The following is a 25,556-nucleotide window of genomic DNA, read 5'->3' on the forward strand; positions in this document are numbered from 1 at the left end:
AACAAATGTGTGCCATACACTTGAAATATCTCAGAGAATAGCAAGGAGGTTAAAGATGGCAGCTAACAAGTTTGCTTTCATCTGTTAAATTTGAAGTGTCAGGATTTACATTGAAAATAGGAACTACATTTCTGGGATTTTGTATTGTGGGTCATTAAAAGCCAAAGATTGTGTTTTGTCTAACTTCCCTTTTTAAAGCAGTTAAGTGCAACACTGATAAATATCTATTTCTCTGTTAAATGTTAAATTCCCCAATTTTAGGACTGTTGCAGCAAATGTTGTGGCGTGAAGAGCTCGATGCATCTTAATTATGATTGTTCTTAACTACTTCACGTTGGGCTAAAGGGGCCTATTTTCAATGTTTACAGTTGGACGTAGTCACTGTGTTGAGCATCAAACTCTCGTTTGTCACAGGTTAATATAGATTTAGATATGGTGAAAGTAACAGTTTTGTGAGGAAATTGGAATTTAAGTATTCATACTCATTCCTGAATATTTGTTTTTTGTTGCTAGCTTCTTGAATGTATTAAGTATAATATTTTCGTCCTATACCAAGATACAGAAAGAGCATTAGAATTTTTCACAAAACTGAATAAATGTTTTAAGTGTGTTTTCACTGCAAAGAAACTGTTATTAAACATTTGATTGTAGTAAAAAAATACACATTGCTATGACACATAATGTAGCATTAATCGACGGTAATGAATTTTTGTACAGGTGCAGATGGGAGAATACTCACATACTGAAGGTACCAATCCTGTTAATTTTGTTGGCTATTGTCCCCAAACCAACCCTCTCTGGCCAGAAATTTCACTGCAAGAACATCTTGAAGTTTTTGGAACCATCAAAGGAATGACTGCAAGTGATCTGAAGGACGTTATAAAACGGTAATCTTTTTTCCAGCAATTATTTTTCTATTTGAAGGATCTTCACAGATGGAAAATAATGCTGTTACATTTTCGCTGAAATGGTGGGCTTTAGTTCAGCATTTAACTTGATGGTAAATATGTATATAACTTTCAAAAAGTTATTTAAACCATAATTTTTACATGGCAAAATATTGTCATGCAAAAAAGTAGCTACTAGGCCAGGTGAACCCCAATCCCATATTTTTCTGCAGTAGATTATTGTAAAATTATCAGTTAACTCTCTATATCCGGCTGCACAAGATGCTAATCCCATGGTCTCGATTTCAAGAAATTCCAAGTGATACATATGTGAAGCATTCCTGGCTGACATCAACATAATAAGGTAGGTGGGAGAACAGTCAGAGGAATTAGTGACCAAAGTCATTCAGCCTTGCTGAGTAGGAGGCACATTTGATGTCAATTCATTCCAAAACCCAAAAGGCAGACGGGCTATACAAGTGTACGGATGATGATGGCAAGTACTTCAGTACGTTACCCTGCATAGCGCCAAGACGCCTCGGCATTAGTGCGCTTTACATATACCAGCACTCACTCATGATTAGAAAGGCATTGTGAACGATTTCCTGCTCCCGACTGTACCCAATTACATATCAAGCAAGTTGAACTTTTAGTTTTCCAGATGGACTCCTAAACTCTCCTGTATGTTCATAAACCACTAAGATCATAGGCTTATGGCAATGGCTTCTATTATTGCAGTTTCACCATCATAAAGCTCCAACACACATTAACATCTTTTATAGGTTAAATCACTATCTTATTCTGGAGATTTTGTAGAATCTGAGCTTTGTCTGAATTATGCTTGTAATGCGCCTCTGCAGAGTATACTTTCAAATCCCCGTTTCATATTGCAACAGAAAGCATCTAAGAATATGATAGAGAATTATGATTTCCAACATTTGAGTAGAAAGAAAATTGAGATTTTATAAAAAACGGAGGCTCCAATTATGTGCCATCCCTATCTGAAAGAGACACGTTAGTGATAGATTCCTTACCTTAGAATATCCCCAGGCGTCAGACTGGATCCGGAAATGTTTTGCGTAGCAGTAACCATGCGCGTCGGTAGGCCGTGTCCGCGGCTCCGCATCCATCGTGGGCGCCGTGATGACGTCGTCGGAGTACTCAGACGCCGCCTCCGCGTGCTGACGTCAGTTCTTCTTTTTTCCGCGCCAGCAAGCGTCGATCCGGAAAAAGTGGTACCCTTAGTCTATTTTTGACTAAACTTTTTCGATCATTTTTGATCTACTTCAAAGTCTGTACGACTCCGACGGTGCCGGTAGGGATGCCCGGGTTCAAACCCTGCGCCGACTGCGACCGACTGATGTCGGTTATCGACCCCCATCGCCGGTGTCTTCATTGCCTAGGCCTCGACCACGACAACAAGGCCTGCTCCGACTGTCGAGCCCCGACGTCTAAGGCTAGGCAGGAGTGATCCCGCAAGCGACTCGAGCTCCGGCATTCGGCCCCGCGCCGCTCGAGGTCCCGGTCCGCGTGCAGGTTGAGGGACTGGTCGCGGGGTCGGAGCCACCATGGCTCCGGGAGTCGTCCATGGGCTCCTCAGGTAAGCACAAGAAGTCGAAGAGACGTCATTGCTCTTCTGACTCCCCCCGATGCTCGCGCGATGCGGCCGGGGGTTCGTGCGACACCACCCACGCGGCTCTGCCGGAGCCGCAGGCGTCGCGACCTGCTCAATACACGCCGGTCCCTGGGCAGAACGTGACGCCGGGAGAGATTGATGACTTCCTCATGGCCATGAGGTCACTCGCTCCTCCGTCGGGTTCCGCGGTGCCTACGGGCCAAGCGGTCCCGACTGGGTCCCCACGCGAGCCGGGCGATTCGGCCCCGGCGCCATCGGGTGCTCCGGCCCCGACGCTGCAGGGCCCCACTGGATCCGGCTCCGGATCCGGGTCGCCGCCGGTCGACCTCACGACCTCGCCGGCTCCGACCCCAAGGGTGTCGCTCTCGGCGCCCTCCCAGGACGAAGCCGTCCCTGGTCCTGCCCTTGGTTCGTGTCCGGCGTCGGAGCGGTGCCGCTCTCGACGCCGATGGGAGATTTCTATTTCTATGACCCGGCCCCATCCTTTGAGCCTGAGTACCAGGCGATGGGTGACGAGGGGGACTGGGAGGGGTCTAAGGACCCTCTGGCACGTGAGTGTCAGTATTCTGAGGACTGGACAGGAGAGCTTGGGGATGCCAGTGGTCTGGACACTTCGCCCGACACTGGTTTTGTCTCCCATCCTAGCGTGGCTACGGAGGAGGGGGCTGCCTATAGCGTGGTGCTGATGAGGGCGGCTAAGGCCTTGAGCCTTGAGCTCCCCGTCGCGGCTGTGAGGACTAACCTCCTCACTGAGGTCCTTAAACCGCAGTCAAGCTCGGCCGAGCCTCTGCTGCCGTTTAATGAGGCCTTATCTGACGTTCTTCTGGGCACTTGGTCCAAGCCCGCTACAGGTCAGCCTGTGGATAGGAACGTGGCCAGGCGCCACCGCCTGGCTTCGGGCGACCCTTGCTTTATGTCTACCCACCCCACTCCTGAGAGCCTGGTCATCCAGGCCTCTAATTCCCAGACCGCATTCCCGTTGGCTCCCCCCAACCGGGAATCCAAGAGGTACGAGCAATACGGGAAGAAAGTATTCTCCTCCCTGAGTTTAGGGTTGCGGTCCGTCAACACCGCTTGCCTCTTGGGACGCTACTCCCACTCTCTGTGGGACACGGTCGCGGACTTGCTGCCAGAATGCCCGGTTGAGGTCCGGGCTAAACTCTGCCAAGCTCTTGTGGAAGGTCAGGATGCGGCGCGTTATTCCATCCGGTGTGGGCTGGACACTACTAACTCACTGGGCAGAGCATTGGCAACAACGGTGGCGATTCGTCGCCACGCCTGGTTGAGATCTGGCAACTTCTCGGCTGATGTCCAAAACACACTTATGGAAATGCAGTTCGATGGCCGTCACCTCTTTGGCGACAAGGCAGACCATGCGCTTGAGCGTTTTAACGACTCCAGGGCTACGGCCAAGTCCTTGGGCCTCTCGGCCCCGCGCCAGCAAACGGCTGCCTTTCGCTCCTTTCGTGGCCAAGGAAGGGGCGCCCCCACACGTCTTGCCAGCCACGAGCCGCAGACTACCATCCAGCGCGGTGGCGGACGTGGAAACCGCTGTAGCGACGGTCGGGGACAACGGCGAGGCCAGTCCACACCTACCCCTGCAGCATCCGCCTCAAAACCCTCCTTGTCTGTGCTTTCAGGCCCATGTGATGCCAGTGGGGGGCAGGGTTCGCCATCACCACCACCACTGTTGCACTGTCACTTCGGACAGGTGGGTGCTGCAAATCGTCCGAAGGGGCTACTCCCTCCCCTTCGAGGCGTCCCCTCCAGCCATGCCACCGCAGTACCACCGCGTGTCGGGGGATCACTTGAGACTTCTCCTAGAGGAAGTTACGGCCCTCTTGGCCAAGGGGGCCATCAAGCGCGTTCCTGGGCCAGAAGTAGGGTGTGGTTGTTACTCCCACTACTTCCTGGTACCCAAGAAGGGCAAAGGGGGCCTACGGAACGTCAGCGGCTTCCTGCGGAAGGAGAAGTTCAAGATGCTGACATTGGCTCAGGTCTTAGCTGCCCTAGACCCTGGAGACTGGATGGTAACGTTGGACTTGCAGGACGCTTATTTTCACATCCCCGTCCTGCAGGCCCACCGGCGTTACCTGCGGTTCACGGTAGGCCACGAGCACTTTCAGTTTACCGTGCTCCCCTTCGGCCTTACCAGCGCCCCACGGGTGTTCACGAAAGTGATGGCGGTGGTCGCAGCTCATCTGCGCAGGTTAGGGGTTTCAGTCTTCCCTTACCTCGACGACTGGTTGTTGAAGGCGGGCTCGCCCCAGACAGTCGTCAGCCACCTCCAGACTACGGCCGACCTCCTGCACCTGCTGGGGTTCTCCATCGATGTGCCGAAGTCACACCTGTGTCCCTCTCAGAAGCTCCTCTTCATCTGAGCGGTTCTAGACTCGGCGCAGTTTCGGGTTTATCCTCCCGAACAGCGGGTTCGGGATATACAGGCTCTGATTCCGATCTTTCAGCCTTTCTCCCGAGTCTCAGTCAGATTGACGCTGCGGCTTCTGGGGCTGATGGCCTCCTGCGTCCTTCTGGTGCATCACGCCCGATGGCGGATGCGGTCTCTGCAGTGGGACCTGAAGTTTCAGTGGGCCCAGCATCAGGGCAACTTGTCCGACCATGTCTTGATCTTGGAGGGCACTGCAAGTCAGTTGCAGTGGTGGATCACGGACCGCGATTGGGTCAGCGGAAGATCCCTCTCCCTACCCCAACCGGAGCACGTAGTTGGGACGGACGTGTCCCTCCAGGGCTGGGGGGGGGGGCCACATGGGAGAGGCAGAGATCAGAGGCCTCTGGTCTCCGGCGGAGTCCCGGCTCCACATCAACCTTCTGGAGCTGCGGGCGATCCGGCTTGCACTGAAGGCATTCCTCCCCTCTGTCCGGGAGAGTGTAGTGCAGGTGTTCACGGACAACACCACCGCCATGTGGTACTGCAACAAACAGGGCGGGGTGGGGTCGTGGACCCTATGCCAGGAGGCTCTGCGCATCTGGCAGTGGCTGGAACATCAGAGCGTGACCCTGGTTGTTCAACACCTGGCAGGTTCCCTGAATACCAGGGCGGACGAACTCAGCCGTCGGTGCATGATGGATCACGAATGGCGTCTGAACTCGGACGTGGCGCAAGGCCTCTTTCAGCAGTGGGGAGAGCCTTGGTTAGATCTATTCGCCACAGACGAGAACGCGCAATGTCATCAGTTCTGCGCGTTGGAATTTCCAAGGCGGCACTCGCTCGGAGACGCTTTTCGTCGCGAGTGGAGTTGCAGTCTATTGTACGCCTTTCCGCCTATACCACTTCTGCCCTCAGTGCTGAAGAAGATCAGACGCGACCGGGCCCAGGTTATCCTTGTGGCTCCAGGCTGGGCACGAAGATATTGGTATCCAGAGCTACTCAGCATGTCTGTTGATCCCCCGATTCGTCTGCCTCTTCAAGAGGACCGTCTGTCGCAGCAGCAGGGGACGGTCCTAAACCTAAACCTGTCCAGTCTCCACCATCATGCTTGGAGATTGAGCGGCGACAGTTGTGGCATGGTGCACAGCAAAGGCTGTGGATCCACTCTCTGCCCCCCTTTCTGAGGTTCTCCTCTTCCTTCTTTCTCTTGCCCAGCAGGGCTCTGCTCTGGGCACTATCAAGGGCTACCATTCTGCCCTTTCCGCCTTCCTAAGGCTACCTGATCAGCCATCTTTGTTCAAGTCGCCAATTGTAAATAGGTTTTTGAAGGGCATCACACACATGTTCCCTCCTGTTCCATTCGTGATGCCTCAGTGGGACTTGAACCTTGTACTTACTTATCTGATGTGCGCTCCCTTTGAGCCACTTCATAACTGTCCTCTCCGCCTTCTTACTCTGAAGACTGCTTTCCTGGTTGCCATCACCTCTGCCAGGAGAGTGAGTGAGCTCCAGGCTCTTTCTTCCAAACCTCCTTTCCTTTCTGTCCATCCGGACAAGGTTGTGTTGCGGACAAGACCCTCTTTCCTCCCTAAGGTAGTGACAGCCTTCCACATCGGGCAGTCCATCACCTTGCTCACTTTCTTTCTGCCTCCGCATCCCTCGAAAGAGGAAGAGAGGCTCCACCGTCTGGACCCAAAACGTGCGCTCTCATACTATCTGGATCGCACACGCCAGTTCCGGGTGGATGACCAACTCTTTGTTGGTTACGTGGGCGCTAAGAAGGGACGGGCGGTGTACAAACGGACCATCTCTCAGTGGATCGTGTTGTGCATCCAGGCGTGCAACTCTTTGGCTAAAAAGGAACCTCCTGTTGGGCTTAGGGCCCATTCCACTCTGGCCACGGCGACTACTACTGCCCTGGGCCAGGGAGTCCCCTTGCAGGACATTTGTCAGGCAGCTACGTGGGCCTCACTGCACACGTTCGCAAGACACTACTGCCTGGACAGCCAAGTCCGGAGGGATGGCTTCTTTGCCTTTTCCACCCTCCAGGACTTTCTGGTGTGATTATCGGTTCGCAGACCCACCACCGGGGTTGGTATTGCTGGGGTATCTATTATAAGGTAAGGAATCTTTCACTAACGTGTCTCTTTCAGATGCACAAGTTACTACTTGTGTAACGATATATCTGTAGAGACATTAGTTAGTGATAGATTTCTTACCGACCCACCCACCCTCCCCGTTCTGCGAACCGAAATCTAGGGTTAAGGTCATCCCCTTTCAAGGCCCTAGTTTCATGGCACCAGTGTTGGTTTTTATCATGGCTCTGCGTTTCTGGCGTGAAAAAGCTGTGTATAAGAACTGACGTCAGCACGCGAAGGCGGCGTCTAAGTACTCCGACGACATAATCACAACGCCGACGACGGACGCGGAGCCGCGGACGACGCCTACCGACGCGCATGGGTACTGCTACGCAAAAAAATTCCGTATCCAGTCTGACGCCTGGGGATATTCTAAGGTAAGGAATCTATCACTAACTAATTTCTCTTACAGATATATCGTTACACAAGTAGTAACTTGTGCTTTAACTACAAGCAGCTTAGTACCACAATAACAGAACACAGAAACATACATCGTATCCCTTATGGACTGTAGACTTTTTAATACTGTATTCTGATAAAGACATCTAGCCACAGATTCCTTAACTTAGAATATTCCCCCCAGGCATCAGACTGGATCCGGAAAAAAAAGTTTTCCCCAGCAGTACCTTTGCATGCCGGGGGTCGGCGTCGCCCGCCTCCTTCCTGACGCCATCCACGAAAGTGACGTCAATGGAGCCATATAGGGTCAATCCGCCCCCCCCCCCCAAGCACGCTGACGTCAGTTTTCTCCTTTCCTCGTCCCAACTCGGATCCGGAGAAGCGGTGACCTATGGCCTGTTTTTGTTTTTCAGGACTTCTCGATGTCTTTTGGCATCCGGGAACTGTGTGTGATGCCTTCGGGCTTCATAACCTGTGAATCCTATTTGCGCCAGATGTCAGCGTCGGATCTACACGCGATCTGTATGTGGTACTTGGGCGAGCACCACGACTCCGAGGGGCGCAACGCCTGCCGCCGGCTGAAGCCATAGTCCTTGCGGGAATGTCCTATGAAGTTGCTAACCGCCCGGATGTCCTGTTCGGAGCCCTCACATCGCTTGTCTCCTTCTCGTGCTGAGGGGTCGATTCGGGACAGGTCGCGGAGTCGTTCCCGCGGACGTCGCTCTCCTGCCGCAGGTAAGCACAAGAAAAAAGTTGCGGAGGTGGCCGACCTCACACGACGGCGGGGCCCACTGCTCCCGGTCTCTACCAGGCTTGGGTCCTCAGGAGTTGGCCCCCACTTACCCGCCGTTTCCTGGCACTGGGGCGACTAGGGCCCAGATGGAGCCCTATTCTCGGGCTTTGCTTCCTGTCTTTAGGTCACCCCCTCTCCCTGGCATGCCTTCTGGGCCCGATAGAGGGGGTAGGGGCTCAGATCGGTAATTCGCCTGCGGGTTTTCCCCCGGCTCCGGTCGAGCACCCTGACTCCGAATCCGGAGTCGCTGCAACATCGGGGCATCGCCCAGAGGGGCATCCTCCTTGCACGTCCAAGCCTTCCATGTCGTCTTCGCACAGCCCTATGCGGCTCCCTGCGTCAATGCCGGCTGAGGCTGCAGCGCAGCTTTCGAATCCTAGTCAACTTCGTTCCTCTCTGCAGGTTGCCACCTCGGTGGAGGTCACCTCAACACCGGTCCAACGCCTGACGGATGGGGCGACGTTGAGTCGACGGCATCTCGACGCCGGTGCCATCCGCGGCAGTTGCTTGGTTGGCGGAGGATGTGGAGTCTGAAACTGAGGAGGCTCCCGTGGGTTTGCCGCCCCCAGGATTGTTTTGCTGTCCCCCAGACCAGGTCCTCCTTTACTGGCAGGGCCTTGGATACCCTATGGCTGTACAGCCACCGTGTTTTGGTGGCAAGATTAGTCTCATGCCGTCCCCTACCCCCTATGGATGACCTGTTGTGTCCACCTGGATGTCCGCGGTGACTAGTGGGTCTTTTGTGAGGGTAGTTCACAGGGCGACGGACATTTTACAAGTGCAGCCCCCTTCTGTCTCTCTGCCCTCTGATTCCCTTGCTGGATTTACTCCACCAGGGCACCGTGGAAGTAGAGCCCTTGTTGCTTTTTGGTGAGTCGTTATACAACACTCTTCTGGGGACTTGGGCGAGGGCCTCTTCGGGGGACCCAGTAGATCGTGCCATTGCGCATCAACATCGCCCTGCTCCAGGTGACCCTGTCTGTTTGTCCCTCCATCCTAGGGCTCAAGGGCTGGTGTTTCAGGCAGCATCAGTCTTGTTGCCTTCCGCCCCCCTCCGTTACTCCCTCCCACTTGGGAGTCTCGATCGTTGGAGTTGTGTGGCCGTCACGTATTTGCATCCACCAGTGCAGGCCTTAGATCCCTGAACAGGTCTTGTGTGTTTGCACAGGCAACTGCTGTTCTTTGGGACTCGGTCGAGTGCCTCCTCCCCTCTCTTCCGAGGGTCCTTGGTCTGACCTAGATCAGTTGATTTGTGACGGCCGGGAAATGGCGCAATATTCCATCCGGTCGGCCATGGACATCACTGATTCGGTGGATTGTGCTATGACCCTGTCCTTTGCTCTGCGTCGCCATGCCTGGCTGCCTCGATGGCTGTTTCCCTGGCAATGTCCAGGAGCAACTTAGGGATTTGTCCTTTGATGGGGTCTACTTGTTCGACAGACATGCAGACTCAGCGGTTCAACGTCTCATGTCTGAGTTTCCATGAGCTCCATAGTTTCTAGTCCTTGTGTGGACTTTGCATTTGGTTGTAGTCTTGTAACTGCTTTGTTTGGTAGGTACCGTCGCTGTTTTCAAGACGTCATTAGCCGGACTGTGCAGCTTATCGCCATCTTGCCCTTCTTTTGCTACAGCTGTCCAACTGTTTTTGTATTTCTTTTTCTGTAATCTGCCTAAGGGGCTTCTGGGTTGTCCTCTACGGGTTATGCCGTAGCCCTCTCCTGCCTTCTGCTAGGCTTGGCTCTCCATGGCATGTTCTTTCGGTTTCACTGTGCTCTTTCTGTCTGTCTGTACGTTCCCCTTTGTAGTCTGTTGTTCTGTTCCGGAATGGTTTCTCTGTTTTATGTATACACACAATGTGTTTGATGTCACTGGTTGCAGATGGTGTTCCTTGACCCTTTTGGTCTATGGGCAGTGGAATGTCCACCAGCTACGTCACTGTTGTGCGTTGCCTTGTTTTCTATTTCCATCTGCTCTCCCCTGGCAGGGACTCCGGTCCCTTTGTTACTTGCCACTCTGAGGATTAGGTGCTTCTGCTACTGGTCTCGGCTGCTGTTTTCTGACTTACTGTGGTCTGTGTTCCACTCCAGATATTTTTCTGGTTGTGGGTTCTCCGTCGACACTAACCGTAATATGGCTTTCTTTTCTGTCGGACTTCTGTCTGTGTATTTTTCACTCTTCCTCGTGAAGTGTGTGGTCGGTCTCCCCAATTGTCTCGCGGGAGGCCAGGGCTTCCTCCCCGTTGTCAGGATGCTGTCGCTTTTTCAGTGCTTACCATTGTTGTGACCCACTTCTCACTGGTGCTGATGGTGCCTCCTGTGGAGTCTCTTTTTACCTGGGGCATGCTCTTCGAGTTCTTCCCCTTGCTTTCACTTTGTTTCTGTACACGCCTCTATGTGTATATATCTTTATCTCGGTGTGTGTGTATAGATATATATTTATGATCTAGTCAAAATCAATAATTGATCCTCAGATTGTTTACATTTAATTATGATTTCCATATGTTTTTACAAAAAATTGCCATTTCTTATAAAAAAAAATGTTTTATGTATTTAAAAACTATTTTATACATGGTTCAAACAACATTTTAATTATTTCATGTTGAACTTTTCTTAAGGTTATTTATCACCTCTTTATCAATTGTGACTATTCCCTTTGATTGAAAATGTATTTTTGGCAAGTAACAACAAAAACTAATGTTAATTATTTTTGTTCCCGGATGGGATAAAATGGAGATTTGACTCATGTAATGAAAGCCTGCGAATGTTTCTTTCAGTTCTACTACACATCATTAATCATGTGTCAAAGTGTAGCAATTTAAATGGTCTATCGACATTCACAGCGTTGTCATGTGATCAAGGTCTTTTGAGGACTGAAACGCGTAATGGCCGACATTAAAATGCAACCTTAAGTACGCAATTACGGGTCTGTCTGCTTTGCTGAAAGGATATCGGAGAGAGGCAAAAAGCAGTTCTTTTGATATTTGGACTGGTGGAGCTTTGACCAGACTAACACGGACCCCCAATCAACAAGAGGCGACTGTCAAACAAAGCTACCACTTCCGTGTCTTCGACCGGAGGGAAAAAGGAATCTGGATGGAATTTTCAACAGTCAGCCCCCCCGCAGCCAAGGATTGTGCCGCCAGGATCGTCCACTGCACTCGCTGTGTCGGAGGACTCTCGAGTCGCTGGAGAGACCTGAAAGGTAGGACCCAAAGGCATTGAGGGGCGATTGGTGTGCTCATAGCGTACGGGACGAGAGGATTATTTAATACTTCTGTGAACCCGGGACACGCTAAACGAAATTACTGTAAATAACTACAAAATGTCGGCAGACACACTGAAAGACCGTGAGGCAGCAGCCTTTGAGATCTTTGAGTGCCCTCAGCTAGCAACGTGTTTTTATCAACCTGGGGTCAATGTCACTAAAACCAATGACGATTTCAAAAGTAAAATGAAAGCGCTGGAAAAGTTGATGCGCGGAGAACAGGGAAATCACTACAGCGATACTTGGACGTGGAGAGAATTCCTAGAGGACAACTTATCTTAACAGGGCCCAGTTACGAGCAGCCTAATCCAGAAAATGATGAAGGAATGGGCCCAATGTAATCTGGATTCATCAAGGAGATTAGTTGAGATATTAGTTTAAAATATGTGGCAATTGGGGGGGCGTGGCCGAGGCGTCAAGATGGTGGTCGCACTTTAAGAGTGCTCCGGACCCCCCATCCGTCATCCGCCTCCATCCTACCTGCTCTGGTGTCACTTCTTCGCAATCAGCACCCTGCCTGTGTTCCCCGCTGCAGCCGCTCCCCGCAGAGTGTTTTCTGGCTCCCGGGGCTGTCCCCGCGGCTCCCACCGCCTGAGGCGACCGGCGCGCCTCGCGGGTGATGGCGACTCCCTCCTGAGAGCCTTACGACACTCTCCTGGGCTCCCCGTGGTGGTCGGGGAGCCGCTTGCAAGTCCTGGAGCCGGAACCGCGGTCGGAGCTGCCTGGTGCCTTCTCCTTGGTCCCGGGTGCAGGAGCTGGCGCCCGCTCCTTTACCAAGATGGCGGCCCCCTGTGTTCCCCCGGATTGCTGCCTCCATCTGCTGCCTGACCTCCCTGGCGCCCAGTGGGGCCTATGAAATGGGCGCCTTCCCGGCCGCCGAGCGCCGATCCTGCGCTCCCTGGGACGCCGCCTGCTGGCCTGCTGTAGCTGAGGACCGACGAGTTGAGGTGAGGGGCGCCACTGCTTGCGGCGATTGGTCTGTCTGCCAACTTGCTGGGGCCCCCCTTCCCCCCTCACGCCATTCTTGAGGGGTGACACACCTGCGAGGGGCCTTGACCTGTTCCACTGACTAACTGCGGTTTGGCGCTCCGTAATCTCCGGTGACCCCTGGGGGCCCTCCGCGCACGGCTGGAGATCCGGACACTGGCGTCGGTGTGGTTCTGACCCAGTTGGACGAGCTGCCACCCAGCCGGAGGGACCTACACTGCCATGAGAGCAGTGCCCTTCCTCTGCCAATCGAGACTGCTGTGACTGCGGCCCGCCTCCCTCTTGCCCGCCTGGCGGTTCTCCTGGGGTCACCGATCCCGCCTATGCTGCCTGCGACACCGCCCTTACCCATCTGAGTCTGGAGCCGCCCTCTGTTCTGCTCCCCTGTGGTCCGGTGTGTCACTGATCCACGACGTCCTCCCTGCGCTGTTTGGAGCCGCGGCGCCTGTCCTCTCATCAATTCCACTGGCTTTGGTTTCCGGGGGCTGACGGGCCATGGGAAAGCCTCGGGCGGCGGCGGTCTCAGTGCCGACCGCCCAGACGACCCTGGACAAATTTGCCACGCTGGACCGAGGGGCTGGAGCGGACAGGCCGCTGGGCCCTGGGCCCGCTGGAGGAGACCTGCAAACTTTTCTCCACGCGATTTCGACCTCACAGTCGTTGGTCGAGGCCAAGATAGGGGAGGTTAACGTTGATGTGTCTCATCTGTCAAGACCTCCGCAAGGCCACGGAGCGCCTCACGGAGGCTGAATCCCAGATCTCCACGGTTGAGGACGACGTCTCCACCATCAAGGCCCAAATGGCTCGTCTTCAGTCGCAGACAGCTGAGCTCCACCGCCGCGCCGAGGATGCGGAAAACAGGGTGCGCCGAAACAACCTGCTCCTCCTGGGATTCCCGGAGAGGGTCGAGCGGTCAGATGCGGCCACCTTCCTAGAGGACTGGATCCGGGCTGGATGCCGAAGGACAGGCTCTCCCCATGGTTCGCGATAGAGCGTGCCCATCGCTCCTTGGCCCCCGAGCCTCCACCGGGAGCCCCTCCTCGCCCCTTCATCCTTCGTGTTCTTAACTTTCGAGACCGGGATGCCATCCTTAGGGCCGCACGGGAGCTGGGACAATTACACCACCGGGACTCCAGGATAATGGGCTTTCCCGACTACTCGAGAGAGGTCCAGTCCCAACGTCGTTCCTACGAAGAGGTGAAACAGAAGTTGCGGACGATGCACATCCGCTACGGACTCCTCTTTCCCGCCCGCCTCAAAGTCTTCTTCCAAGGCCGCACCCTCTTCTTTGACTCCCCACAGGCGGCTTGGACTTGGGCCACGGAGGAGAGACCTCTCCAGCTGCGGACGGCCCGTTCCCCGCCCGAGCTGCCCTGGACCGTCCGACCACCCCGGCGCCCAAGCCTAGGAGGTGTAGGACCGGGTCCCGCAGAAGGGGGACTCGTGGGGTGCGTCCCTCCTGCTCACCGGGCCCCGCGGCCCGACGGACCTCCCCAGAGACACAGCAACGGGACCCTGCACCTCCCTCTCGGACTCCGTCCCTGATTGACCTACAGTCAGCCCCTGGACCCGCTGCCACCCTGCGACGTGCCGCCTCAGACACTGACCTCTCCAGAAGCCCACTGCTTCGGGGCTCCGAGGGTGACTCTGACTCTGGATTGAACGTGACTTCTCCCTGACCCATCTTGTTAAGGCCCTGGAACCTGCGCCCTTGCCGGAAGAGCCGGGTCTGGCTCAGTCATGTCTGTGAATCCACGCCCTGCTGACTATCGTGGCCCAACGTCTGGAGACATGGACTCCTTCTTGCACCTCCACGGAGGCATGGGCCTGTCCGCGGACTCTTTGCTCCTGCTCCTGGATTGGGCTGACTCAGGAGTTTTTCGTGGGGCTCTGCTGCTTCCCACCTGCTTTATGGAGGGGGCTCTCCTTAGAGCACCAACACTTGGCTGAGCCACCCCGTGGCACAAACCGCTTCATCGACACGATATCCGTCTTTCTCCTTGTCTATGATGTGATTTGACACCAGTACATCCTACAGTATGGAGGGGGGTCCTCCTTATTGGTACTCTGACCATAGTCTCTGCCCCAGCTAACCGTTTTAGTTTAGCATTTGCTGTATTAAGTTGTACTTAGTTCAGGGCGACAGATGCTTCCCGTTCTGAAGTATAGGGTGGGGGGAATTGGGGGATTGGGGTGGGGAGGGGCCGTTGTCCCTCATGTGTTTGTTGTTTTCGGCCGCCTATGGGCCGCCTCTGTTGTTGTTTTCTCATCGCTGGTCACCTGTCCTCTCCTTCATCCTCAACAGTACACCCCACTTTGTCTCCACACGACACACTCTGGTTCCCTGAGATGGCCTCCGCTTTACCAACTCCTCGCGTGCAACGCCCCTCCCCTATGGCTTGGGCCTCACTGACAGACTAGGGACCATATTGCCCCACCTCAATGTGCACTCCCGTGCCCCGCTGTCCCTTGCACTGCCCACGCGCGCCCTTGCCTGCACCCCGGGCTCCCTACCGAATCCGGCTCTCCCCCGGGACTGGGAGGAGGCCCCTACAACTCATCCGCCCCATGGCAATAACTAGTCCCCCGTATGCCTTCTACCTCTGACACGCCACTTCACATCCTTTCCTGGAATGTGAATGGCCTCCTTGACTGCATCAAACGGACGGCGGTGCTGCGGGCGGCCCGGCGCCTCCTCCCTGATGCCCTGCTCCTCCAGGAGACCCATCTCCTGGGGTCTCAGTGTCAATTCCTGGCACGTTATGGATTCGACCGGGTCTGGCATTCCGGCTTCGCCAGGGGCTCCCGGGGAGTCGCTGTTCTTCTGCGGCGTGGTTTCCCGTTCACTGCAACCCAGGTTGTCACCGATACTCAGGGTACATACGTGGCAGTGTCAGGTCTAATTGAGGGCTGCCCCTTGAATCTTTTATCCATGTATGTCCCCCCGACCCTCCTATCCTCCTCTCTGAAACACTTCACGAGCGTGGTTTCCTCCCTCCCGGCCTCACAGTTATAGGGAGGGATTTCAACGCCGTCCTCCAACCCCCCTTGGATGTTTCAGGCCCACTTACGGCGCAGAGGCGCGCTGCGGCGAGTTGTCTTGACAGCTGGGCCTCCGCACTGGGACTTTGTGATGTATGGAGGGTGTGGAATCCTCGAGTGACAAGATACACTGACACGTCCGCGGCCCACCGAAACCACTCGCTAATAGACCTGATCCTGATGCCCGCTATGGACTGTCAGCGGGTCTTGGGCACGGAGATCCATGCCCATGGTATCTCTGATCATTCCCCCGTTGATGTCCGCATTGGGTCCCCGCCCACAGGCCCTAGGACCACCTGGCGTATTAATGCGTGGTATCTGCAGGATCCCGACCTAGCGGACTCCCTCAGACAGGAACTCCGGCACTATTTCTCCTCCAACGTGGATTCGGTCTCCTCACAGGGGACGCTTTGGGAAGCCGGTAAGGCGGTGCTCCGGGGAGTTGCTAGGGGACTCGTGCACGCCAAACGCGCAGCTCAGTCCGCCCAACTAGCACAATTAGAGGCCACGTCTCTTCGCCTAGAGCGAGAACAACTCCGATCGGACACCTCAGACTCTTCTAGACGTCTGACTCTGGTCCGGGACGAGATCCGACGCCTTTCCCTAGAGTCCGCTAAGATGCTCTGGCGCTCCTCGATTGCCCGTATATATGGATAGGGCGACAAAAACGGGAAGCTGCTCCACAACTTGATCTCCTATCCGAGCGCCCACCGCATTGTCCCTGAGATCCGCAAACTTTCGCCCACTACTACGAAGCCCTTTATGCCGCGCGCCCCCCCCGGTGCTTCCCTCGCTGGCTTGCTGGCGGACTCCGGGACGACACTGCCTTGCCTTCCGAGGGACGTGGCGGACACCCTGAATGGCCCGCTTACCGCGGAAGAAATCCACGGGGCCATCACCTTGCTTCACTCCGGCAAAACACCGGGACCGGATGGTTTCCCTCAGGAATACTACGCCGCGTTCCGGGACGATCTGGTGCCCCACCTGACAGAGCTCTTTCGCCAAGTGGTGGAAGACGGTTCCTTCCCTCCCGAATCAGATGTGGCAACCATCGTGGTTATTCCCAAGACACACCCGCCCTCCCTAGACTGCTCCGCCTTCCGGCCCATTTCCTTGATCAACACCGAGCTTAAGATATTCGCCACAGCCATAGCCCAGATGCTTCGTCCCCTTCTGCCTGAACTGGTCCACCCTGACCAGTGCGGCTTCATGCCGGCCAGAGGCACCCGACACTGTATCCACCGTCTACACCTCACCCTGGCCCACCGTCACCGGCTCTCCCCTTATCTTGCCCTTCTCCTTCTCGATTTCGAGAAATCATTCGATACGGTGGACTGGGGATACCTGGGCGATGTTTTGGAGAGGTTTGGCTTCGGCCTTCCCTTCCGCCGCCTGGTACGGGTCCTCTACCATGGCCCCAGAGCCCGGGTCCTCGTCAACGGTAAGCTCTCCACCCTGTTTCCCATCCGCAGGGGCACCCGCCAGGGGTGTCCTCTTTCCCCCCTCCTATTCGTTTTGGCGATGGAGCCCCTGGCGGCGCTCATATGCCAAGACCCCCTGATCCACGCTGGCAGTGGGATCGGAGCCAGACAGATACTATAGCCCTATACGCGGATGACGTGCTGCTCTATCTAGCTGAACCGGAGTGCTCTTTGAGCAGGTTTCTGGCCTCCGCCTTAACCCGGCGAAGTCTACCCTAATCCCCCTCCACCCTTCCCGATTCTGCTTCGATTGGCAAGCTGTGATTCCCCTCCGTAAGCTCTCATTTAAATACCATGGGGTATGGATAACCCTCCTGCCTGAACTTGAGTGGTCCCTCAATTTTGCCCCCTTGGTCGCCCGGATGAAACATGACCTCCGTAATTGGCAATCCCTCCCCCTCAACCCGTTGGGACGAAGTGCCCTTTTTAAAATGATGGTCCTCCCGCGCTTTCTATATATTCTACAAAACACCTCGATCCCTCTCTCCAGTGGCTGGTTTCGAGAATTGGATATTGCGCTGATTCGATTTTTATGGGGACTGGGGCGCTCCCGCTTGTCTCTCTCGCACTCCCGTATTCCCTCCTTTGATGGCCGTATGGGCGTCACAAATCTGTATGCCTATTACTTCATGACTGGTTCGCGGGAGGGTGGTCGGATCCCTCCTACAGGCTGGAGCTCACAGTCCTCGACTTTGGGCGTCTACAGGGTTTCCTTTATGGTACCCCGATCCCCCGAGACCTACCCTCAGTCACCAGATCGGTCCTCATGGCATGGCGCGCTGCACTTCATCTGGTGCGCTGGGACCAGAAATTGACCAGACAGACGCCCCTTTGGTGCGGCACATGGCTAAGCGAGACCGCGGTCTTGAAGGGGTTTCGCCAGTGGGATCTCGTGGGGGTATCCCTACTTGGCGACGTGTGGGTGGGCGACCACATACGTTCCTTTGCTGACCTGCGGCAGCGCCACTCACTTCTACCCTCCCAATTCTACAAATATCTACAACTCCGCCATGCTCTTCACACTCAGCTCCCCACCCCCACTTCCCTGCCGGAGTTCAGCCCCCTGGAGGCCCAGGTCATGATGGGGAACCTGGGGAAGGGTGGGGTTTCCCGAATATACCGTACCCTAGTTAATAATTCCCCTGCCTCCCTTGACCACCTCAGATCGAAAATGGAGGAATGGGTGGGCCCCTTGGATGAAGCGGACTGGCGATCTGCCCTTATGGCGCCCAGAACTCTTACTACGTCCTCGAAATTACGCCTTGTCGAACTTTACTTCCTTCACACAGCGTACTTATCGCCAGTCCGACTCTATCGAGCAGGGACATGGCCCACCTCGGCATGTCCCCGCTGTGCTGGTACCCAGGCTGATTTTATCCACATGGTGTGGCTTTGCCCCGCTCTGGAGTCCTTCTGGAAAGGGGTTGAGCGAGAGCTGATGAGTGTGCTGGGTTGGGTGGTCCCCCACGACCCGAGACATTCGCTCCTTGGGGTCTTTGATGGTTTGGATGGCTCTCGAATGGATAAACGCCTCTTGGGAACGGCGCTTGCGGTAGCAAAGAGAGACATTGCAGCCCTATGGACCCAGAAAGCACCACCGACTCTGGCGAAATGGAGGAGGGGGGTGGACTGGTGTGGGGCCCAGGAGGAGTCCGTCTTTGAGGCATGGGGCTCCCCGGAACTCTTTGCCAAGATCTGGGGGAAATGGTTTGGCGTGATACCGCCATGATGACTTTGACACTGTGCCGTCCTCATTGGGAACCAATACCTTCATTAATGCATGTTACTACGCTATGTGATGTTGTGGGAGATACATGGGACTGTCTTACAGATGTAAATGACCTAATGCGAATGTTTCCTTCAAAAGTTTCAATAAACAAAAATTTGATTATCAAAAAAAATATGTGGAAATTGACAGAATAGCGCTACAACTCCACATTGAAACACTGACTGATGAAATTACTGCCATGGGTCTCACTGATGAAACTGCCAAACTAAAACAAGAAATGACCATTTGTTTACGTAAGGAGGAAGACAAGATAAAAGAACGGAAAGCATTCAAATTCCACCGGGATCGAGTGGATTACAAAAGTGGCCATATCTTTACTTTCTCACGTAAATGTGAAGCAATGAAGTCAACTAAATATGCTGCCTCCAATGCCCAGCAATCCGGTACTTCACTGAATAAACAAGCTACTGCTGACACCTCTAAATCTGATTTTGGCTCGGCAATTGAAAGTGAAGCCGAGGGGGACTCCAGCAGATCCTTAGCAGGCGGGACTCGTGTTGCACCATCCCCCGCAGAAGATCTGAATTTTTTAGCAGAGTTACGGCGAGCAACTCTCCGACCAAGGCCTCAGAAAAAACCAGCAGGCAGAGGAGAAACTACAGGCGGAGGCAGAGGTGAAAGGCTAGAAAACGAACCAGTTCCGCTCAGCAACAGCAAATACACGGGAGGGGCTGTAGAAACCGCCGATAGATGCAAAGGAAAAGAACAGGGATTAACTGAAGCGGTTCTTAATCAAGCAGAATTACAAATACTAGCCCTCGGTTTATCATTTTGTGCAGAATCCAATTTTGACTACCCCAATACGCGAATGGACCTTTACCAATTTGTGAGAAAATGTAAGCTTCAAAAGTTTAATGCAATGAGAAAAGTAAGAGCAGGATGTGCCTTGAATCTCCCAAATTATCCAGAAACAGAGGAAATCTCGCAACCCATGCCCTAAACTGACCAATCGCTGTTACAAGTGTTGATAGAATTACACCAAGATAATCAAAGCGCGGAAGGGGAAGCTCTTTCTCCCACCTTAACTACAAATACCTTGGCCTCACAAGAAACATTTAGCAGAGGCACTCCCTTCAAAAAGAAATCTAAGTTTACCCCAGTACTTATGAGAGATGGTATTGACATTTTCAGTGAAAACGTAATAAGTGAAATCAAACTATTGAATCACAAAATGTTAAATTCCAAGAAGAAAATCACCAACAAAAATTGATCAACATACTACAAAAGGAAAAAAGCTTCTTAGTCAGAAATTCTGACAAAGGAGGTAATGTAGTTTTATGGGCAAGGAAGGACTATATGATTGTAGCATTACCTCAATTCAATGACATAATGTGCTACAAGCTCAGTAATTCAGTGGCCTTAAGGGAGACATCCAATGATTTTTATGCTAAATTTCAGGCTTGGAAGAGTGCGGGATTGTTAACAATGGACGAGTATCAATTTATTGGAAATGACCATCCAACCGTCCCAAACATCTATTCCATCCACAAAAATGCCTCTAAGCCCCCTGGTAGGCCCATCATATTAGCAAGAGTAAGTTTACTAGAAAATGCTTCCAAATATATAGAGACTTTTTTCCTCAAGAATGGGTACAGGGTTTACCGTCGTACATAAGGGATACCAGTGATATCATATCCAAAGTGAAGGATTTGAAATGGGACAAACAATTTTACCTTTTAACTTTGGATGTGTCTTACTTGTACACTTGAATTAAGCTTAAGCTTAAGGACGGCCTCCGTGCAGTGAAATTTTATCAGAACAAGAACAAGGCAACTTGTCCCCAACATAATGTTATGTTGTTAAGCATGATTAGTTTTTGTTTAAGTAGTGCATTTTGTCAAACAAGAAAATGTTATCAGCAAATGAGGGGCATTGCAATGGAAGCCAGCTTCTCCCCCATCAATGCCTGTTTATTCATGGGGTGGTGGGAGGAGCTGGTTCTCAGGGGCACACACAAAAGGTATTCGAATCATCATGTAAAATTGTACTATAGATACGTAGACAATCTATTTATTGTGTAGGAAGGATCAAAAGAGCAAGCCATGAACTTTGTCACTGAGATTAATTAAAATGATCTCAATCTAAGTTTCACATCAACCATCAGTAACCTGAAAATCAACTTTCTTGATGTAGAAATTTACATCAACAAAAACAACCTGGAAACCAGGCTTTATAGAAAGGAAACTGCTGGGAAAGCTGAATTGCATTTTTCCAGTTCTCATCCCCAACATCTTGTATACAGTATCCCCTATGGGGAAAAGTTACGCTTAAAAAGAATTGTAGTGTAGTTCCTATATTCCCAATAGGCTCTGCGCATTGGAATAGTGTATCCTGTAGTTTAGACGTAGGACTGAAGTCAACTAGGTCTCTACCGAATATACTAAACTTAATTGTGTGTGTGCCAGCTAGTTCAGAGGTCAGTAGAAACTTTCTCGAATAAACAAGAAGGGATAAGTTTCTGACAACTGCTTAAAACATGACAACTTTGTTCCCCAAGAATAAGAAATATATCTCTAGAGTCGCGGAAACAATAGATAGTTATTTCACTCAGTCAATCGTGATTGCTTTGTTTCACCAGAGGTGCAGAGAAATAGAGAGACGGGCGTTTTCAATAAAAGGGTATTTATTGAACAGTCTTCTTTCTCAAGCATAAGAAATGAACTGCTGCAATCGTAATACTTGCTGTAAAGTACAGAGCATATAATACGAAGAGTATTATAAAATAATACTGTAAAAGCATGATATGGTTTCTAAGCCATAAGATACCTAAGATGCAAAAATACATACAGTGATAAATAATGACTAAAAGTACTCAACTGGTGCTTCTAAAATACACCTACCCCGGTGTACCTAACCTAGGTCTAGTACAAGGGAAGAAGTAAGTGAGGTGTAGCCTAGTTTTAGTAGTTCTATACCTAGAATTCTCTTAGGGTCTAATCAGCTCTGTACCTTGGTTTAGAATGTAGGAGGTCTTGTATCTCTCTCTCTCAGGACTCGATTTCCCAGCAACTCGCAAGGGTAGCCTGGAAACACTGGAGCTGGATTTCTCGGCTGGAGAAAGTACAGGGCGTCTCAGTGCGTCAGCTGGAGGGTCGGCTTCCTTCGGCACTTTCTGCAGCAGGGCGCGTCGGGCAAGTAGATAGTCGAACTGCTCCAAACCACCGTGTGTTTGTTTGGACAAGTGTGGGCATATTTATACCTTGAAGGTGCCGAGTTTGACGTAAGATTGGACATAATAACGTCATCAGAGACTTAATTCTCTGAAAACTCCATGATTTCTTGGATAACTTAATATTCATGCAGGGGGAAGTCCCTGACTGCTGAAGGTGGGTTTTTCCAAGAAATCGTTGTAGATTTTCGGAACTGGTGGAAGTAGCCAAGCTGTATTAGTACTACTTTAGCTATGTCTTAATATGGTTATTATTTCTATACCTATATAAGGATACGGTATTTTATATCTATGTAAGGTCATGAATCGGGAAAATTACACTAGGGTCCTAAAACGCTATTCAACACCCACTCCACGTATTATGTCTAATATTACTAAATCTATAAGCATAAAAAACATAACTAAAGCATGTGTTCATAATCCCACTGTAAAGGATACACGATGATTCTGCAGGAGCGTCAGGAATCCGAAGTATAATCCACAGCCTTCCCCTGTAGCCTTCCGACTCTATCAAGCACTAGAGCACAGGAGGCAAAACAGGGGAACACAGGGGGACAAAACAAGGAAAGGTTGGGGGTAACAAGTGGGTGTTGAGGGTCTTCAGACTGGTCGTCTCAACCTTCTTGTGGGCTTGGCAATCAAGAGAGACTGTAATGCAAAATGTTATATTCTTACATCTGAAGAGGATAATCACATTCCCAATTATACAACATAACCTTTCATACCTAGCTACTTGTATGTTGATGTTCCTGAATGGATATGAAAGAACCTCTGGAAAGGGATATAACTGGAGCTGCAGTGAAGAAGACAATACCTTCATAAGTCGAATGACCTAATGTATACTTGTATATGGCGTGACTAACAAGATATCCTGCTCACTCTGATCTTCTGTCTTAACTGCCACGAAGCACACCCCAAAGGATTATTTGAACATAAGAATTCGGTTGTCAATATCCTGGATAGTGGAAACAACATCTACAACAAACAAAACAGGGAATCAAACACTGCAATACAGTAGTACTGATACCAATTACAATGTGCAGCGCAAGAATGCACTGTTACCGTGTTTCTGGAACATGTAGCTGTAGCCCATTCCTCTCTGGTCCACGCAAGATATCAAGTCCAATGAGGTGAAGTAATCACCAGAGCTGAATAACCCCCAAGAGTAATTGGTGTGAGAAGGGATAAAGAAAAGCCCTAACTAACTAAGGGCAGCACACCTGTAACAACCCGGCCGCCAGCGGAGCAGAACCCGGCTGGCAGCGGAGCAACCTGGTGTGGTAGAAAAAAGGAAGGGTGAAGGTGTGCCCGGCCCGTCAGCGGAGCCAAACCCGGCCGACAAGCGGAGCGGGAAACGAGGCCAACAACAGAGGGAGGATGCCCGGCTCGTCAGCGGAGCCCAAGCCCGGCTGACAAGCGGAGCAGCAAGGAGGCAAAGGTAGGGAGAGGGAATCCCGCCGGATGTCAAACCCGGCCGCCGGGCGGGACACCAGAACACTGCACAGCAGCTAAATAGGGAAAGAGGCGCTTTGTAAACAAGAGAGACGGCCCGCAAAGGTTCTCAAACGAACCAACAGAGCCGAAGACACTCTCACTGCGGAAGAACGCCAGGACGGAGAAAAACCGGAAGTCAGGCACAGGAAGTCAGGCACAGAAACGAACCCAACGGAGCTAGACGCTAGAACGTGAAGCGTCGCTCCCTGGGTCAAGAATACCTTTATAGTGCACAATTAAAGGGCTAGCGCACTGGGAGGGGGCTTGAGGCATGACACCCACCCAAAATAAATGAAATGCATTAAACATACATGAATATTTGTCTTGTTTGCATTTTACAAGCAATCGCTGTCATTAACAAATGCTATCTAAATGAAACATGAAATGACAGTTATGAAATGGCTCTAAATTTACAGAAGAAAAAGGTTGACACCATTCCATAGCATAATATATAAACAGTTAAAAGTTTTTATGAAATAATGCCAAATATTTGTCTATAGGAAGTATCAAATGAATCTCTTGTTCTCTAAGTATAGTTCTACTTTAAGCAGATTACTTTGTGCCAAGCGAAAAGGGTCTATTCTGGGATGAAGAGAAAAAAGTTGATTGTAGAAATGTAGATTTCCAAAGTTAGAGGGTTTGTTTTGAAAAACCGAAGACCTCATTTCAGAGTTCATGGAACGCTCTGTGCACTTTCAAAAGTTATTCTCGGTGTCGGGAGAAAACATCAAATCATCTAACCCGACAAAGAAACCGTCTACCATAGTTGGTGAAAGTGGAACTTCTACATCAAGTAGATCAAATGTGAATAGATGTGAAGCATCGCCGTCAGCGTCAGTCGCATTAGCAATGTTCGATGTAGATGGTACCTGTGTGCCTGTTGTTTCACGTACCTCACCAAGAGCTGGATTTGCTGGTGAGATCTCAATGAATGCCGTCATCAGGATCAGCAGCCGTTGGGGGCAACACGATGCATGAGTTGTTACCAGACCTAGCAAGGCGTCAACATCCGTTGGCAGTGCTGATGGAAGTGTAAGACAGATGTCTAACACGCATTCTTCTCCGCAAAGCAGGCATCGTAGAACAGGTAAAATGCAATCTTGCCAGATTGGTCTGAATGAAAGGAACCAAGTGGTATTCAGATCTCTTAAACGAGCCAAGCCAAGAATTTGTGTAATTCTATCACGATACCGCATGGCAAGGAGAGCTTGTTCCATGGTAGTCTGGGTATCATTGGTGACTGGACTTGCCATATCGGAGAAGGAGAAATAAAAATAGAATTCCTGCTACGAGTCCCAAAATGAGAGGCAGACCGCCGAACACAGAGTGCACGAAATTTGGAAAAATGCCGAGGACTGCTTCGAATGGTGTTAACAGTCCCGAAACTATCGTCTTAAATACATGTGCAAGGCCTCTAGTATCCGACATGTTTAAGATTTGACCTAACATTTCTGCGAAATGTACTGGGCAGTTTGTTGATAATAATGCATGTATCTCTGCAGAAGTCCTTGCAACTTGCAGATCATACGTTTCTCTAGACGAGGTCAGTGGCACAGTTTTTTGTAAAAGAATGGCTTTCATTCTGCTTAAAGTATCAACTCGTATAGAAGAGATATTCAGTGAAGGACATAACGCCGTCTCCCTGTCTGTAGTACTCTTTGGATACAATACTTGCATACAACAAGTGACCCTGGCTGACACACTAACCAGATAGGCTCTTCCTGGCAACATGCCACAACATCTGTGATCGTTGAGCATAACGTAGCTCCCATTGGAAAGCTGCCTAAAAATTGGTTCCATCACAGCCGCTGGAGTACCGTGCATGTGGCAAGAAAGGTTATTTAAAGAACCTTCGCAGGCTCCATGTAAATTAATACCTTTACATAAAAGTGTACCACTTAGTGAGTTTTTACAGTTCTTTGTACTAAGAAATACCTCCTTTCCCCCACTCCAACATTTGTGTGTATAGGGTAAACTCCAGGTTGACTTAATGTATCCTTAACCAACCTTTCATACAGGCCTGCTGGTATGTGCTGTAGACAATATTGAAATTGGAAAATCGTCACTGACATTGAGATGGTGCCATAT

General features: G+C 51.5%; 1 protein-coding gene across 2 annotated transcripts in view; it reads left to right on the forward strand.

Moving 5' to 3' along the window:
* Window positions 1-25,556, forward strand: part of ABCA5 (ATP binding cassette subfamily A member 5) — a 1,464,780-nt gene that overhangs the window by 1,073,991 nt on the left and 365,233 nt on the right. For both annotated transcript variants that reach the window (XM_078654285.1, XM_078654286.1), the window contains exon 32: window positions 718-887. In XM_078654285.1, the coding sequence (XP_078510411.1) occupies window positions 718-887 (170 nt within the window). The remainder of the gene's footprint in view (window positions 1-717; window positions 888-25,556) is intronic.

The sequence above is a fragment of the Lissotriton helveticus genome, chromosome 7 (genome assembly GCF_964261635.1).
Source record: "Lissotriton helveticus chromosome 7, aLisHel1.1, whole genome shotgun sequence".
NCBI lineage: Eukaryota > Metazoa > Chordata > Amphibia > Caudata > Salamandridae > Lissotriton > Lissotriton helveticus.